The 19,664-nt window shown below is 32.2% G+C and overlaps 1 protein-coding gene across 2 annotated transcripts in view; it reads left to right on the top strand.

Moving 5' to 3' along the window:
* The first annotated feature begins 8,071 nt into the window (after positions 1 to 8,071).
* LOC128241748 (uncharacterized) overlaps positions 8,072 to 19,664 on the top strand; it is a 30,524-nt gene continuing 18,931 nt past the window's right edge. Inside the window, exons 1-5 of one of the 2 annotated variants that reach the window (XM_052958814.1) lie at positions 8,072 to 8,296; positions 14,956 to 16,011; positions 16,264 to 16,326; positions 17,440 to 17,502; positions 19,536 to 19,598. In XM_052958814.1, the coding sequence (XP_052814774.1) occupies positions 15,100 to 16,011; positions 16,264 to 16,326; positions 17,440 to 17,502; positions 19,536 to 19,598 (1,101 nt within the window). In that variant the 5' untranslated portion in view covers positions 8,072 to 8,296; positions 14,956 to 15,099. Of the gene's footprint in view, positions 8,297 to 10,010; positions 10,212 to 14,955; positions 16,012 to 16,263; positions 16,327 to 17,439; positions 17,503 to 19,535; positions 19,599 to 19,664 lie in introns of those variants that run through there. The other variant, XM_052958815.1, reaches the window with a different exon arrangement.

Raw genomic sequence — 19,664 nt, 5'->3', positions numbered from 1 at the left:
TAACGTGAATCAGTCATTTTTTTACTTTTTTCTACGATGCTTCTTCAAATCTGCTATAGAATAACCAAGGACTTTTCGCAGCTGTATTCTAAAAGAGATAATTTATTTATATTTGTTGTCATTGTTCTTTCCGTTAAAATATATATCTGCTTTTCATTTTTAATAAAATAACCAGTATGGAAGCATGGAAGCAAACGTTGTTATAAATATGTATCCGAACTTTTATAAGTAATTGCAATTTTAGTTGTATGTAATTTAATCTCGTTGATAGATAATATGTGTTGTCATACTCTCTCAATGTATGTTAACGTTCCATGAAACTCGCCTAAAATTTAGGTTTTTCACTATGCTGAAATTCTGTTTTACTTCAAGTGTTGCATAGTTCTTCGATTTTAATTCAGGCACATTTTTTTAAATTGATGTAATGGAAAAATAAAGCTGTTTTATTATTGTGTTAATCTTTGCAGAGCTCGATTTATTTCCGAGAAGTACCATCTTCATCTTCCTACTTGTGTTCATCCATACGTTCACACATACGTTCCAATATTATCAAAATAAGGTATGATGAATAAAAGGGGGGATATGTGGCAAATGAATAGTAGAATGAATAAGGTGGATATAATATGAATAATAGGAGGGGTAAACGGTGAGAGTGAACGATGTGAACAGGTCAGTCAATGTTGAATTAAAGCTATCACTTTGTCCTGCAAATGCCTCACATGAATGTCCAACTAGAAACTTTGATACTCAAGTACTTCAGCATTTTGATTGTGGACGTGTTTGGAAGCGACAAACCCTTTCGCGGGGGCTGAATCTTTTGTACTGCCAAGTCGCCAATCTGTATTGGTTCTTTACGTTTATCCTTTATCGTGACAATGCCATCACTTTTAAACGCCAAATTTACGTTTATATAATTCCGTAAAGTTGGTCCTTTATTTGTACAATAATTCCAAGCTTAGCATATTATTCGCTTAATACCACTTTATAACCTTACCTATAGAAAACAACAAATTCAATACTTTTCAATGGTATTATTTTGGAAGTCTCAGTAAAGCGATTTGGGAAACCGATACAGCATAAACTTGCAACATGAGCAAAATATGTCTTATTAACAACATGCCTGACAAAAATGGAGCTTACAGACGTGGTCGACTGGCAGGGTTTACATTCAGATTAACAGAATATGTATCGTACCACTAGATGTTGGGCTTCATCATCCGTAAGCTCCTTAACAATTAGGTAAAAATTACATATCATTTATATGCTTCATGTACACGTACTATATCAAATTATGAAAGTGCCAATTACAACGCTATGTATACAAGTGAGAACAAAAAGATCATTCATATGATGAAATTGCATATTAACAGAAAACCTTCACCTTAAACATTTGTTTGTAATTTTACAATCAATTGTATCGAAGTGAGCGTATCGGCATACAAGCGCTGAATGACTTTACATTCATATGCGTACGGAATACTTTTGCATATGAACCACTCGTGCATATAAAACGCCATTTAGCGGTTATTCCATTACAAGGGAAAATAATTTTCTTCTAATTCGTTTCACTCAAACGCAGAAAATTATATGACCCCCTGACTTTTTATCATCCATCCTGCAGCTCAAGAATAAATCTATCCGTTAATACTATATCCATTGTCTTAAAGAAGAATATCTCCCTTTATAAAGTATACATGCACGTACATGTTACCAATATTTTGGCCACCAGCATCATCATACATTTATTTCAAAGCTTAGTCATATCGTATTTATACCATTTCCTACGACCTTTAGCCGATGTAACATTCAAGTTTCCTGATAATTGTGCTTCGTTTATAGTTACATTATCAATAGTCTGATCTGGAATTTCTTATTGATCATGTATGACACTCATCCAAAATGTAATGCTTTCAATCATACAAATATACATTATCTGGTTTCGCTGTTATATTATTTTCGTCTTAAAATATATGGCTTTAGATATATCCGTTTAGATATAAATTGATATGCAAAGTCCATTGTTTACATTGCTTTTGAGGTATTCATTTCATCATATAATTCCTGTGCCGCTATATTGGTTATTTTGTGGGACAGTATGAAGGCACAATCTTAAAATAAAAAATAACAAGAAATATGTATTTTATGACACTATGTCTTAATATCAATACTACTTTACGATTACAAAAAGCGCGACGGCATGTCTCTGACGCAATCAGTTTGAAACACATCTTTGTTAAGGTTATGTGCGCCTATCGGTTTTGCAAAAATGCTTTCATCACGGTTAATGAACCATACGCCCGTGTCATTTTGATTGGAATGCTTTGTCATGCTTTTCTCGTCATTGGTATTGACCAGAACAATCGACCTGCACTGCATTCTAATATAGTCAGTTATACAAAACGTGTTTGAAGTCATTTAAATTTATTTCAACGTGGAAGTGCATACACAATCCAGTTGAGAGTGAAATCGTAATTCCATCGGTCTTCATTTGATGAACACATATTTCCTATCGTGATTGTATCTTCAAAAACAAATTGAATTTGATGAGGACGAGAAGATGTCCATGCAGTAAAAGTTAATGAACCTATATGGGTATATTCCTTTTCATGAGTTAAACAGGACACGACATGAACATTGAAAAATAAATCAAAATTAGATCAATTGAATAATATTAAAGGTTAAAGAAAGAACAGTTGCAAAACAGTGACTATTGACCTAAGTACTCAATGAATATGCAATATTAACTGTACCTTTTTACTCCTAGTCCGGTGTTTTATTTCGGTTTTTAATTCATCCCTCATAATGTTATTAAGGTTACAAGTAACTTCAAATTGTTAAATAATAAACACGTACATGCCGTCAAAGAAAGTTCATTCAGCCGTGCCTGATCATATAAATGTCGCCAAGTTTAGTTCTAATTCTTGTAATCACTGCCACCATCTATGAAAAACGTGGGGCTACAACTATACCGTGTAAAACACTTGTAAATATCAGCACAAACAATACAGGTGCTTTTCAACGTATTTATGATGAACGTTCAAAGTACATGGGCATTTGTGACATCCAATCAGCTATTGAGGAGATGTATATAGTAATGTCGTCATCGGCATGTTAATACAGAACCAGATGGTAGCGCTCGTATATAACTGTCTCGAAAATTCTTAAGGAAGCAGGAATAAGCTAAGCTAACTGGTTTTGGTTTGGTTTCATATGTGCACGATTCACATACAATCTTGACTTTAAAAGGACATTATTTTCGGTAACATTAAATTAGGATAAATTAAAAAGGGGTTAAATCTAAGCTACTTTAGTTGCTAAGCTTAAGTTAAAGAAATTGAGGAAAAAATAAAAAATAACTTTTCCTTGTCAAATTATCATAAATGCTGAAAATAAATGAATATAAGAAAAAAGATGAACGGCCCATTTCAAAATGCGATGACTGCTAATCATATAAATGAAAGAAATCTGATTAGAAGTAAATGTGGCAGATTTGCCTTTTAATTGAAATCCATAAGACACTAAAAAATAAAAATTAGTTTTAAAAACAATTTTTACGTGCTGTGTTTCTGGATTGTTATCGTTTGTATGAAGTGCTTTTATATATGTACACGTTGAAATATTTCGTTGTAAATCTTATATTTTTTCGCGAAATAAAATATGCATGTCAGAAATAAACTGTCAGTCAGTATATCTATTTTTTGCTAGGATTAGACGGACGCATTGAAAAAAAATGATACACTTACAATCCCATAAAAACGGATTTTCTGATCTATATCCTACCGTGAAAACGGTAATTAAAATATTTAAATGATCACAGGGCAGATTACTGAAGATTACCATTTAATAATATACTCCCTAGTTTTCTCCCATGAGTTTATTACTGACCTAGTTACATGCAATCTATCGAGGTGATATGATATGTTTACCCTTGGGTCATACCTTAACCCGCTTATCTTGTGCAAATATTGAGGATGGAGGGAACAGTTAAATATTTGCCTTATTTTTACATTTTACATTCCCAGTTACGGTCTAGAGTGTTACATTACAAGTTTATGTGATTAAGCTTAAACTGCGGTATGATCTTATTATGTTTATATTTGTTAAGTTATTTATATACGAGCTATGTTACAAACGGTGTCTTATATTAAACACTGACTTTGACTGATATTACCGCTTCATTTAACATATTCATTGCTAGATCATGTACATGATTTGTAGAAATTCTGAACTTAGTTTTATTGTGTCGGTTATTGAGTAAGTGAAATGTATTGGGGCATACCGACTTAACTTTGTATTGTAATGTATGTTAATGAACTGTATTAGGCAATACCGACTTAACTTGGTTGTGTTATGTCGGTTATTAAACTGTATTAGGCCAAACCGACTGTTCAAATAGCATTATTGATTTTTAATTTTGCTACCGTTCAAACAAGTTCATGCACTGATATTTTTAAAATTAATTTTCGTATAAAAATATGACTATAATGACAGTTTATAAAATTATAAATAAAACGCGTTTCATTCAACTGTTCAAGTATACTTTCTAGCAAATCTTTGTATTTATAAAGAGGTTTCAAATTGTAAGCAGAAATACAACAATATATTATCAAAATAAATGTATTTATATACATTATTCTAATAATGATATTATTTTATAAGTCATTTTTTAATCAAATGTATCAAGACAAATTGAGATTGCAAATAAAACCGTCAGGTATTTCATCAGTATTATTTTAATTATATTTTGCACAAAAGGACATTAACTTGATATATAGTTTGAATTGCATAGACTCAAAGAGAACGGTATAATATAACATTACTGCTCCCATTTACCTGAGATTCTGACATAGAGAATCACACCAGTGTTTCCAGCAGAAATCAATTTAGTAAATCGGAAAATGTTAATGTCAATAAATATTTTGCTGTTAATATGTATTAAGTAATACAGTTTAAGGGAAATATTTATCATGTATTATGGGTAATGTTGACGCCTTTAATTACTTAACGCTTTAAGACATCTTGCTGTAATCAAATGGTTGTGCGATATGCTTATGTACTATATATTGTTCCCTGCTCTTAAATATGCATCGTAAAAATATACATTGACTTTAATTCAATGTACTCAAGCATTCACCCAGCTCGACTGCCTTTTAAATTATTGATTTTATTTGCAATACACCCGAGCGATTTTATCCTATCTATTTAATAGATCAAGCATTTGTATTGAAAGCCATAGACTGACGAACAGACTTGATAAAGTCTTATCTTTGAATGAAAGCCGTGTAGCAGGTAGGTGGAGCGTGGAAATGAGGCTTTCTTTATTAATGCGGCGATTAAATTTTACACTGTAGACATTGATTATATTTTCATGTTTGAATCGTTTAAAATATATTTTTCTAAAAAGGAAAGTGATGTACCTTTTCACAATATATTTTAAATACTCAAATCACACTGAAAGAACTTAAACTCTATAGTTTGATGTTGTTTGTTACGTTCTAAACCCTCATTTCCATAAAATTGTCTTGCGAGGCGTTCTAAAACCTCAGTTATATGAGTTCTTGCGTTTCTATATTGTCGGTTTGATAAAACATTTCGCAAAGTTGATACAAACATCTCTTTCGTTTTAACACATCAGTCATATTCAACGGTCACGCTTGACGTTTTAAAGCTACATTTTGATGTCAATATCATTTGTACGATTCTTAAGTCTCAGTTCTAGGAGTTTTTATCCATAACTTACTTTCCTGCTTTACATTATGAAGCCCCCTTTCTGTGATGCTTATTCATGCGAATCAAAGCTATATTGCTACATCAGGTTCTAAAGCAACTGTAACAAAATCAGTTCTTAAAATTTCCATACCAATCGTTTTAAAATCTCACTTATTATATTTATTATGACGTTAATCATAAAACCGCAGACCCATTAAACTTATCGTCGTAACTTTCTAAAGCATAAGTAATATGGAACATTATTGCGTAACATGCTCAAGCTTCAAACTGAGCGGTGAAAGCGAAAAGGTTCTATCTGCTTCTTTATTTAATGTCACTTAGAAACTTTTCGCTTTGACCCCTCGAAATTCTCTTGCGTTGGGTTGTTAAACACTCAGTTTTATGAACATGACGTTCATAACATTCAAAAGTTTTGCCTACAGATTGAAGTTTGTCGAATTATTTCGAAAGCGGAAATGGATTAGTCTTTTACGACAGAGACCGAGCATTATTTGTACGTTAATTACGCCATGCTTTAATTATGTATATTGTATAAGTAAACGCATACTTTTGTATAGTTTAGTAACTATGTAAGACTGTGGGGCTGTAAAATGATTCAATACAAGAAACTAGTAACTGTATGTCCTAGAAAAATAATTCTTCTGTTTTAAGTTCATTGGTTTTATGCCGACACTTGATGGTGCGTGCTATATTGTAGACGCAAATATCTCCAGATTAAGCGCGTTATATGATATATTCAAGGTCTTTTATGTACAGTAGTATGTTTAACGTTCTGTAGAAAAAAGAGCCCAAACTGAGGGAACAAATATTGATTTAAGAAGTTAAAAGAAGTATTCCTGCATTTTTCGTTGTACTATTATTAAAGAAAGCTCAATAAACTACATCCATGGGCCAATATGTTAAATGTATTAGACTAGAAATGTATATTGTCGACTTTCAGAAAATACGTCTACTTTCGGCTTACATTCTTGGTTTTCTGCTGTAAGTGAAAGTTACACTTTCGATATATCATAAACAAATTCGTAAACAATTCATCGAATTTGTGTAACTCAAACAAACATGATTAATACAAACTATTACTAGCAATACCGTACTACCAAACACTAAACATATTACGAAAAACAAGTTAATATTTACAGCAGGACAGACTAAGAAGCAGACAACACTTTTGTTTACGTAAGAGCAATTGTTAATTCTCTTTGCGGGGAACTGTTCGATCAATAGTGTTGTAGTCTATAACCGGCGTTACTGATGTGTGCCAAGAATAAAACTCATGATTATTTAAACTTGTCGTACTAACAAAATGTAAACTTGTAAGATTTTTTAGGTATCAGAGTTTCATGACTGACTTTATTTTTAGACGTTTGAACATCGTTATATTTATATGACTGTTTAACATAACTTGTGATAATGTGATGGGCATCGTTCTCAGAGGAGATCTTCTACAGTTATTGTGGCCGACCAAAAGAAAACACACAATAATAAACCCTTCGTTTGGGACAAACTGCTTCTGTCTATACGCAAGAAACAGGCGAATTGCATTATGGTTTTGTATCCTTGCCAGGTACAGGATTCTATCCAATGTTGTTGAATTGTCCTTCATTGGACACTTGTGATCAATTACTTCAAATTTAATGATGCTTGTGTTTCGACCACCCGAAAGACCAAACGTGAAAGCGAGAATGTACAAAAATATTTATTAACATAATATGTGTTTTTACAAAGTTTTTATTTCCTTTTATTTTCAGAACAAGTGCAAAGTTTAGTCAAACGTTGCAAACTGGATCAGGTCCGGGCACCATTGACTTCAAGGTTAGTGTGTAACATCTACATTTGCCGTCCATAGCACTGTGTTCCGACAGTTAAATGAGTTATGTTACCAAAAATCAAATCGTAATTCAGCTATTCTTGCTAGTTTGAAGAAGCTCGATTGCCTGAATTTCAACCTTCAATGTTTTGGTTCATTGTCCTCAAGAACAGCATTGAAGTTGTATTCGCCAGTAACATATTAATTAATATTCGATTCTACTTTCTTTCATCGGAGGCATGCGTTATTTCTTGTTTCATTTTGTTTCTATTCAGACGTGTTCTCACAAAGCGAAATTGTGCTTAGAAGTATCAAAACAGAAATCCATCAATATAAACAAATAATACATCTTTAGTTCATGCTTTCTATGATCTATATCTTTAAAACATACATTGAACACACTAACATTACAAATGCAGTTTACTATTCAAAGCTTTTGTAAAATATCTAAAAGCATTCCTTTAAAATTAAGTAGACACTGATTATTTTCTCTTACCCAAACTGTTGACTGCTCCCTTTGCAATTGACCTCAGTTGTTTATATTGATATGCGTGCATGTCTTTAACCGTAATAATGGTTGTAAATAGATTTTAAAATGATAATATTTTAGAGTGTGCGCAATGTTTGGATACATGTGTGTTTAAACGATATCAAATAAGTGTTTAAACGTATCATTCTATCAAGAAGATCTGACTTAAACAAGGAAGTAATTTACTTCTGAATATAATGCAGGCTGTTTTAGTGATATTATTGGTTTCGGTGAGTAATTTTTAAATTGCTTTTTTTAAAGTAATTATTTTTTCGATAGGTTAAAAAAGGATACTATGTTTGGGTGTGGTCAGTATTTAGATAGGTGTGTTCTAAAGGATGAAATATAAGTAGTTTAAGCCTTCAAAACAGAAATTAGATTATTCCACAAGGAAGTGAATTGCTTCTGAATATAATTCAATTTGGTTCGTTAATGCCATTATAAGCTCGTTTGTTTAGAAAGTTAAATGTTAAATAAAGAATAACAATAAAAAGAGACCTTTTTGATGTGGACTTTCCGAAAATACGTCTACTTTCGATTTCCGGTTTTTATTATTAGTTATTTGCTGTAAATGAATTCTACTTTCGATATCTCATTAACTGTGTTTTCGCAAAAACAAATTCGTCAAAAACTCATCAACATTGTGTTACTAAAACAAACATATAATACGAGCTATTACTAGCAAATCTAACTTTAAAACAATGAAAATATTACGAAAACTCTTTTAAATCAATATTTACATCAAGATAGACTCGAAGCAGACAACACTTCTGTTAACGTATGAACACTGATTACCTCCCTTTGCGGGTAGCCGTCCGATCCATAAAGTGCATAACCGTCGTTCATTCTGTGTGAAATTAAAAAATAAACTCATTATTATTTAACCTTGTCGTACTTGCAAGTTGATAAATTTGTTAAAAGTATAATGTGTCCGAAATTCATGAAATGCTGCCTATAGTTTAGGGAGTAAGCAAATTGTTGTATGTACATGACTGTTAGACCGTACTTTCGATACTGTAACCACCATTGTACGAAGAGTAAATATGAAACATTTCTTATTTCGACCAAGATTAAAAACATACAAGAGCAAATCATATATTGGGGATTTAATTCGAGATACAAGATAGTATCCTCTGCTGTTGAGTTGTCCGCTGCTTTTGGGTCGCCCTTCATCGGACAATTGGGATCATTTACTTCATGTCCATTGGTGTTGTAACCCGTTGTTTGTCCATACAAAAAACGTTAAAGCGAAAATCAACAGAGAATAAATATAAATCATATGATGTTCATGATGTTTTTATTTTTAATTTGATTTTATAACAATTGCAAATAATTGTTAAACGTTGCAAACAAATTATACGAACTAATGACTTCTAAGTAAATGTGTAACATCTACATTTGCCGCCAATAGCACTTTGTCCCGACAGTTTTATGAGTTTTGTTACTAAATATGAAATCGCGATTTAAGTATTCTGGCTATTTTAAATTGAGCTCGATGTCCCGGGTTTCATCTTCTGATGTTTGGAGTTAATATCAAAACCTCATAATAATAACCGACGGACTCATATTCATCAATATTTGTTTCCACTTCGTTGCATTTGAACCATTGCTATTTCTTGTACCGTTCTGTTTTTTTTTCAAACGTGTTCTCACAAAGCGAGTTTGTGCTTAGAAAAGTATCAACACACGAATCCTTCAATTAAACATATAATACAAATTTTTGTTTATGCATTTCACGATCTATTTCGAAAACGTACAATCTTTATAAGACTTAAATAAATAAATTGTCCCTACTACCACAACATAGATATTCCTTTAATTAAAGCTGTTTTTTATCGCAAGTGGTAAATATTATTTCTTAAAATATTCCTAAAGTGACATGTAGACAGTGAATATCGTCCTTTAACAAAACTGTTGACTGCTCCCATAGTAAGTAACGTAGGTTGTTTACATTGATATGTATGTGTGTGTTTATCCCAAATGATAAATTTAATTAGCTGTTTTAAAAGAGGACGATTGTGAGTGTGTTCAATATTTGGATAAATGTGTTTTTAAATGATGACAAATAAGTGTTTTAAGCGAAAAAGAACAATAAAGGCGATTTAACTTAAACAAGGAAGTAATTTGCTTTTGAATACAATGCAGGTTGGTTTTCTGTTTTCAAGTTTACGATTTTGAAGTTTAAGCTATTCATTTCATGATTACAATTTGTAAGCGTATTCGATTTATACTTCAAGTTATATTCACTAAATTGGATGGTTTAAGTTAACTACAGTGCTTACGCTGTGAATTTAGTAAAAGCTAAGTTACATTAAATTAGATCGAGGCATAAGTGTTAGTTTGGACTTACTATTATTGTTATGTTGAAATGCTTTCTCTTGTCTTAGACTTTAATTCTATCCAATATGTTTAAAATGTTTATTTCGGAGCGTGTTCAATATTTGGATAAATGCGTTTTCAAATGATGACAAACAATTGTTTTAAGTGTAACAAATCTACAGAGGCGATTTTGTTTTAAAAAAAGAAGTTATTTGCTTTATTTATAGAATAAGAGTGAAAATATCACATTCAAGAACTACTTTGAAAGCAAATGTATTAACGTTCCTTTAACCCAAATGAAAACGGCACTTTTGAACCTGTAAATTATGACAAATAATATTTGATCGTAAAAATGTTTCAATATGTTTCTATAAATAAACAAAGCTGATCGCTAATTAGGGAAATGACAAACCTAATTTTTAAACATTTTTGCTTCAAAACGTTTCATTCCGTACAATACATAAGACAAACACAATTGTTAGAACATTACATCAATGTTATTCAGAAAAATAATCAAAAGTGGTGGATGGAATTCATTTCCAGGTTACAAAAATGCAATTATCTTTTATTTAAATAGTGCAATCAAAACCAAGCTCCAAGACATTGTTGATTAGGCAGTTCCGATAAATTTGAATCATAAACATATTATTTTTGTAGGAAGACATTTCCGGGAAAACATAAATGCCTTTTGATTGGAAATCTGATAAAATATTATTTCGTTAAATATGCTTAACTCCTAATTACAGCTTTTTATGTTACAACGGATATATGAATCATACGTGTTAAATATTGAACCTTAAAACTAAATAGAAATTAATATATCCTGCGTTTAAAATTTTTTGTCGTTCAATCGACTTTCGTATCGCTGCCGGCCTTTTGAATTGTTAGTAAACCCGTTAGGTTTTTTATCAGTATCAATTTGATTTGAGCTTGCACTAAAGGACAATATCTTGAGGTATAGTGTGTATTACATTCACTCAGACAGAACGGTATACTGTCAAACAAGTAATTTTTACGACCGGCTGATCTCTTGAGATTTTGACATAAAATATGACACGAATGTTTCCAACAGAAATCAATTTACTAAATTAGAAATGTCAATGTCAATAGAAATTTTGCTGTTAATATGTATAAAGTAATATAATTTAAGGGAAAAAAATTATCATGCATAACGGGCAATCTTGACGCCATTTAATAACTTACGCTGTTATACATATTGCTGTGATCAAATGGTTGTGCGATATATTTTATATTGTACACTGCTCTCAAATCGCCATCGTAAAATCTGCACCCGACTTAATGCCATGTACTCAAGTGTTAACCTAGGTCAAATGCCTTTCAAATTACTAGAGTTTTATCTTTGATTGATAACCGGCTACCAGTAAGCTGGAGCGTAGAGGATTTCTTTTATTTATGGGGCGATTATTTTTTACATTGTAGACATTGATCACAATTGTTTGAATTGTATAAAATATCTTCTTTTTTTAATCTCCTTAGTTTAAAGTTGTTTGATATGTTCTAAAACCTCAGTTATATGAAACTGTTTTGAATCACTTTATAAAGCCTCAGTTTTATAAAACATTTGGAAAATTTCTACAAACATCTCTTTCGTAACGTTCTAAAGCCTCAGCCATATGCAACGTTCACGCTTACGTTTGAAAGCTTCACTTAGATGACAATATCATGTAAACGTTTCTTAAGTCTCAGTTCTACGAGTTTTCATCCGTGACTTACTCTCTTGCTTTACATTTTAATTACATGTAATTATACATGGTATTCGTTATACAGAGTCTTCATTATACATGGTATTCGTTATACAGAGTATTCATTATACATGGTATTCGTTATACAGAGTATTCATTATACATGGTATTCGTTATACAGAGTATTCATTATACATGATATTCGTTATACAGAGTCTTCATTATACATGGTATTCGTTATACAGAGTCTTCATTATACATGGTATTCGGTATACAGAGTCTTCATTGTACATGGTATTCGTTATAGAGAGTCTTCATTATACATATTCTTCTTCATACATGATCTTCTTTAAAAAGGGTCTTTGTCATTTAGTTGCCTACTGGCTTTTCCCCCTAAAGATTGTGCAATACGATTACATACCATTAGGTCTTCCCTTTTATAAAGCAATTTACTATCGATCGAGGTTAAAATCATTTTTTAAAGCGTTGCTTTAATATCAAGTAGACACTGATTATTAACTCTTACAAAACTCTTGACTGGTCCCTTCGTAATCTACGACAGGTGTTTATATTAATTAAGCTTGCTTGTGTGTAACCGTTGTGATTATTGTAAATAATGGTTTAAAGAGAGGTCATTTGGGAGCGTGTTTAAAATTTAGATAAATGTGTTTTTAAATGGTCAAGTGCTTTAAGCGATACAGAACAATAAAGAAGATCTGACTGAAACAATAATATAAATTGCTTCTGTATACAATGCAGATTAATCTACACTATTCGTTTCATGAATTCAAATTTTGAATGTTTTAGATTCATACTTTCAAACATATTTTACTTAGCTTTGCTGTCAAAATATACTTGAATTCACGTGGGATGTTAGTAAAGGTATTGTTACTTAAGATAAGATTGACGCGTAACTTTTGGCATTGACTTAGCCTAAGTGTTATTTTGATGTGCTTTCATTTGACTTTCCGATTTAATTATTATCAATATGTTTAAAACAGATACACATTTGGACAGTGTTCAATACTTGGATTATTGTGTTTTGAATGGTGATAATAGGTTTTAAGCGTACCAAACCTAAAATCGAGATCTAATTTAAAGAAGGAAGTTATTTGTTTTGCTAAATAAAATGCTGGTTTGTTTCCCGTTCTTTAGTGAGTATATAATGTGAAATTAAGATTTTGAAGTCAATCCTTTAATTAAATTCATTAATTTACACAATATAATACATTTCACTAAGCTGTGACGACTGAAATGACTTGTGCTTATTTCGGAATTTTAATAAAAGTATTGCTTTCTTAAACAAGACCGACGCAAAAGGCAAAATGTCGATAATTAGTTCTTACTATAAACCTAAGTACACTGAAATTGAAAATGAATAGGTCGTTTCGTATTACCATCTACTCGATTAAAAGGCCATGATATATTGCCAGCTAGTTAATTTTGTTTACACATGACGTAATAGATATATATGAACTGTTTGCCAGTACATTGAGCAATATCGATGATTGTAAGCACAGTACAATACGTTCAGCTTAAAGCTGCACTCTCACAGATATACCATTATTACAACTTTTTCATATTTTGTCTTAGAAGAGCAATTTTATGCGTAAATATATTTAAACCAAAGATAAAAGACTACTGACAAAAGATCAGATCTCAGGTTTTCATATTTCCGATCGAAAATTAATGAAACTTAATGTGTTATGGCTTAAACCATTACTAAAGGTTTAACAAAAATGCATAAAACATCAATTTTTGAAGTTAAATATAAAAGCCTGCGATCTTATTTTTTGTCAGCACTCTTATACAAAAAATAAAAAAAAGTTGTAAAAACGTTCAATATGTGATAGTGCAACTTAAAATAATAAGTTAGGTCATAGTTAAATAATCTGAACAGTATTTCTCAAATGTAAGTCTAGATGTTAATGATTCTAATTCTATTGTGTATGATATTTTTTATGATTGATATTAAATAAGTGCTCCTTAAAATGCATTCTAAGCAATCTGTTTTCCTTATCGTGGTATAGGCTAATGGGTCTGTAAAAATGAATACAAAAAAAAATGCGAAAAGCTCTTACCTCGTGATGACATTAATCAACATCTTATGTACACAAATAATGCAACTAACCGTAAGTTCCCCTCACGTTTTATTATCTAAAACTTATTAACCTGAATTAACGTATATTGACAAAGCCGCGAGGTTTTAAAAACAATGTTCTCTCCTAAAACCTCAACATTTCAAACAAACATTCCAAATTAAATATGTATGAAATCATCAGCTTAATTTGATGCCTAATTTATATAATTCTTTGATTCAGACGTCCAAATGGGACAATGTTAGTATCCCCATTACGAATGTCCATCTTTGACAGTCATTTGATCAAAAACACGTATTTACTTAAAACATATAAGGGAAGGTATATTTTTTGCTGCTTCTTTAAGTCTTAAGTATCCTTTTTTTCTGTCCATTGACCTCATCTAAAACAATCAGCTTGCTGTTCATAGGATGCTTTAAGTGTTGATGCGATATTTATTAAGGACATTTTAGAGTGCAAAACACTGTATTTATTCAAAGCATAACTGATTCTCTTAAATCATGCATTGTTTATTTATATATGACGCATTCAAATATGAAAGAATATGTCGTTACACAGCCCACGATTTAAATATTTTAACTCATGCATGTGCATTAAGCCTTTATGATTTGTGATTTATACGCATATAGGTACGGGGTAAGGTTTTTAATAACATTTTTAAACATATGTCATTAACCACGCTTCTGATAGTCAGCTTTATAATACACTCGTTATTAAAGTACTGTTATCGTTTTATCTTGTTTAACATGTAAATATTCATATTTTCAGTGACAGATGTTCTCATATGCATATATTGTGACAACAATAAAATCATAAATTTACACAAAAACATCACTAATATCGCTCTTGCCCATTAAAGGACGTTCAAGTATTGTTCACTATATCTTCACCATAGCTGCATTAACAGATAACATGGCATCAAAGCAGAATCAGTGTGAAATATGCTTTAAGGAAAACGCAGTTGGACATTGCGAAACCTGCGGAGATGTTGGAGAAAATTGTGTAGATATTCACAAAAAAGGAAAGGTGTTTCAAACTCACACTGTCGTGTTGTATGAGGCTGTAAAAATGCATGAGGATGGTGGAGATAAACCAAATATATTTATGCGGGACATCACAGAAGAAAAATGTAAGCAGCATCCGACAGAGAGAGCTATTTTTCTTTGTAATGTGCATGAGTCCATGATATGTGGCCGATGCCTTCATTCGGAACATATTCCTTGTGTAAAAGAAGTTGTTGACTTGTTGAAGGAAGGAATTACCATTGACTGCGAGAAAGTCAACACAATGAAATCATTGTTGATGGAGGTAAAAGACGAAATTCTTCTTTTGAAAAATGAGGCAGAACAAAGCAAGGACAACTACAAGAAAACTGCAGATAAATGTGTGCAAGATTGTATGGAGTTAGGTAATACAATTAAACGACGGGTAGATGAACTAACAAGTGGCATTAGAGACGGGATAACAGACAAACAAAACGAAAACTTGACCATTCATTCCCATATTTCTAAACTGTGTGATGAGAAAACCAAGTGGTGTGACGATGAGGACAGTAAAATTGACAATTTTGTTGACAATAATTTGGCTGGGCATTTGTACCTAATGAGCAGACATTTTGAGAAAGAAGCTTCGGATGTCAGATCCCACCTGAAAGAAATGAAACACAAACATACTTTTAAAGGTTTCGACTTCAAAGAAAACAATGTTATTCTTAAATGCCTGTTTGAGGATTTGGATGAAGTTTGTGAACAACAAGACGAAGTTACTGGGAGCGACGATGGAAATTCCAACGATGTTTTTGCATCTACCCCGAAAATAAACAAGGTATCTCGTATGATGTCGGTTGCTATTTAATCTTTTCCAGCCACAAGTCGCATTTTATCTCTGTTGCATGGTAACATCAACGAATTTTTTTGAGCGTCACATCACGAAATTGTCTTCTTATTGAAACATGTAGTGTTCTGTGAACTTATTCATAAAATCTAAATTATCATTTATTTTGGCCGTGAAAACATACCATATTGCATCGTACTTTAAAGAACTTTTAATGTTAAAGGTTTTCATGTTTGATTTCAGACCCGGCGAGAGCTCACTGTACTCTTGAATCAGGCCAAAGACGAATTAGATAACTCAGAAAAGGTTTGTACAAATCTGATCGTGTAAAGCATTACACAACATTGTCTTAAAATACGATACAATATAACGTAGCAACTATGATCAAGTATCATCGGGGCCGTTTTGTCTTCGCCAGAATACTTAAACAGCCACAGAATAACACGTTGTGGTTAAATATCACACCAATATTATCGTCAAACAAATGTTGGGGTAAGAATAATACTGTTTTGTTTCTTCTCGTAAGCAATTGAAGCCGATCAACAAAACAATAATTCCATCGCATTACTACGTAAACCTTTTGAAATGGACTTTATGGTTTCAACTGAATCAAAAACTAGTGATAGTACCTTTTTGAAAGATGTCTATATAAATACATTTAATTGAATTGTAGAAAAGGTTTTAGTAATTGTTTCGCCCTTTGTCCAATATACCTCATTGTCCTACTATTGAATGGAAGCTATATTGAAAATAGCTAAATGTTTGACAGAGGCCCTGTGTAATGGCACAATGCTTTGGCAAGCCATGTACTAAACGGCAGATACATAATGTATAAACAACACTGCATCAAACTATATTTACAGTTTGTACAGTAAGGTTTTACTTTAAGGTAATGGGCTATAAGATCTGTATCGTTGAGTTCTAGTATTTCTGTATGTAATGCATCGTTTGAGTTAAAACGATGTGCGGCGTCATCAAGTCGGCTCCGATAAGGTTTGTATTGCTTTAATATTTCAATTGTCTACCCATCTTTTGAGTTTATGTTGATAAATAGTTTATGTTTGTGTTTAATATTTCGTTATTTCCAAAGTATTAACTCGCTAGAATGCCTGAGTAAAACGTTTAAAATTAAACATTACTTTAGCTGTTCTAGGGATACTTTCAAAACAAGAATTAAAGCCCTTTATACATCCTAATTAAACTTTTATTATTTCTTTAAAATTGTAATACAATTTCAAGACATAACGTATATTCTTGTCGTATCCATTATATCATGACGTCAAGTAGATAGGGTACAATATATAAACTGATTTCTTACTTTGTAGTGAAATGTTCACTGTTGTTTATGTTACTGATAAAACGCCATATTTATAATAATATTATATAACTAATAATATTATGCCGTTTTGCCGCTTTCAGACAAGAAAGCAGTTCGAGCAAAAGTTACTGAAAGCGAAACAGGACATAGAGAAATCTGAAAACGTAAGTTTTCTTTAAAAGTTATTTGACAAGAAGGTGAATAAATGTATGACACTTAAGAAGTCTGAGTAAAACGGGCATACTAAATTCATACCATGCTGTTCAAATGCTAAGAAGAAAAGGTACAAAAGAATATTTCATCGAAAAGTTCGACTGAAACTCCAATATTAAGGTACGGCAACTATTCAATCTGACAGCAGACATAAGGGAATTTATTATTTGACGCTTTTCTAGTGACCTGTTTCACGTCGAGCTCGGTTTGTAAGCACGTATCCGGCAAAACTGCAGGTCGAGTCGAATATGTGTTAACTCCTCGAAGGAGATGTGTAACCGGTCACTAGTAATGCGCGTCAAATTATAATTTTCCATTTTATGTATACCTTACTATGATTTCCTTTCTATTTTTCAAAAGAGAAAGCCAGAGTAGTGCACCTCTTATATTAGTAAACCCTTACGATAAAACAACTGTTAGGATGCATACTATACTTAGTCATTGTATATAACAGTCAATAGACGGATTGCATTTCCTTTCTGTTCTGATAGTGCAATTTAAATTGCTAACGTTATAATATCCTTCCGTTTTGCCGCATCCGACAAGGAAGCTCTTCGAACGAGATTTACTGAAAGCGAAACAGGACATAGAGAAATATGAAAAGATAAGTTTTCAATATAAGTTATACAGAGATATGATACCGTGTAAAATTGAAGGCGGTACCCTAATACGTTTCAGAAGATAGCATGTTCACTGAGTTTCAATGGTTGCTTACTTCATAAATTGTTAAACATTTATCTTACGTTTATGTGTGTGGTATCTTCAATTGTGGCCTTTTAATTGAATATCTTAACAATTTGTTGATAAAGTCGAAACAATAGTGACGCCTAATCATTATAAACTACTTAATCCCGCAGCGATTCATCTTAAAACAGTTTTGTATGCATATACGGCCGGTCTGTGGTGTTAAACAGGGTGTGTATCTCTGGCTTAAACTGTGTTGGTCCAGAGCCTGTGTTGGTCCATAGTCTTTTAACGTAGTGTTTGTTGGCGTTGTTTTTCCTGTATTATACAACCTAACATACAAACACAATCATGATTTTACCTTGAAAGGCGGAAAAAACGTAGTAAACATATTAAACGTTGTTTTGTTTTTTTATAAAGGCCATCGTTTAGTATCCTCTGATTACCAGGAAAATCAGATGTCAAGTATGAATGACAGGGAAACCAGTTGTCAAATACGATTGACGGGGAAATCAATTGTCAAATATGATTGACGGGGAAATCAATTGTCAAATATGATTGACGGGGAAACCAGTTGTCAAATACGATTGACGGGGAAATCAATTGTCAAATATGATTGACGGGGAAATCAATTGTCAAATACGATTGACGGGGAAATCAATTGTCAAATATGATTGACGGGGAAACCAGTTGTCAAATACGATTGACGGGGAAATCAATTGTCAAATATGATTGACGGGGAAATCAATTGTCAAATACGATTGACGGGGAAATCAATTGTCAAATATGATTGACGGGGAAATCAATTGTCAAATACGATTGACGGGGAAATCAATTGTCAAATATAATTGACGGGGAAATCAGTTGTCATACGAGATTAACAGGAAACCCGTTTTGACAAATATGAATTCAAGCTGTAATCGGCAGGACATATGAATACTTACGCAGCGAGAAATGAAGCCCTTTTAGCCAACTGATTGGACTCTGATTATAGTTGTAAAATTTGATATTTTCAGGCGGTCAGATAAGTTCTCGTCTTATTTCTGTCGTAAAACTGGCCCCAGTATTATGCTTTCATTGCATTCAATAGAAATTGTAACCGTTATGCATATTGATATGTTATGTTACACTGTTCCAGACACTTCGATTGTGGTCTTTTGATGTTTTAAGGTCAGATATTTTCTCGTCTTATTTTTTGTCGTGAAACTGGCCCAAGTAGTACGCTTTAAGTGTATTCAAAAGAAATAATAACCATTATGCGAACTGTTATGTAATGTTACAAATCAATGCACTATTCCAGGTACAGAAGGAACTGTACGATGAGCTGGAACGAGTGAAACAAGACCTATATCATTCAGAAAAGGTAAAACCTCTTACAACCATTTGTTTTGAATATCTTCGCAAGGATTTAAGGGGAAGCGAGAATAGT

Source organism: Mya arenaria, chromosome 7, assembly GCF_026914265.1.
Source record: "Mya arenaria isolate MELC-2E11 chromosome 7, ASM2691426v1".
In the NCBI taxonomy this organism is placed as follows: Eukaryota; Metazoa; Mollusca; class Bivalvia; order Myida; family Myidae; genus Mya; species Mya arenaria.
This window is presented reverse-complemented; position numbering and strand designations above follow the sequence as displayed.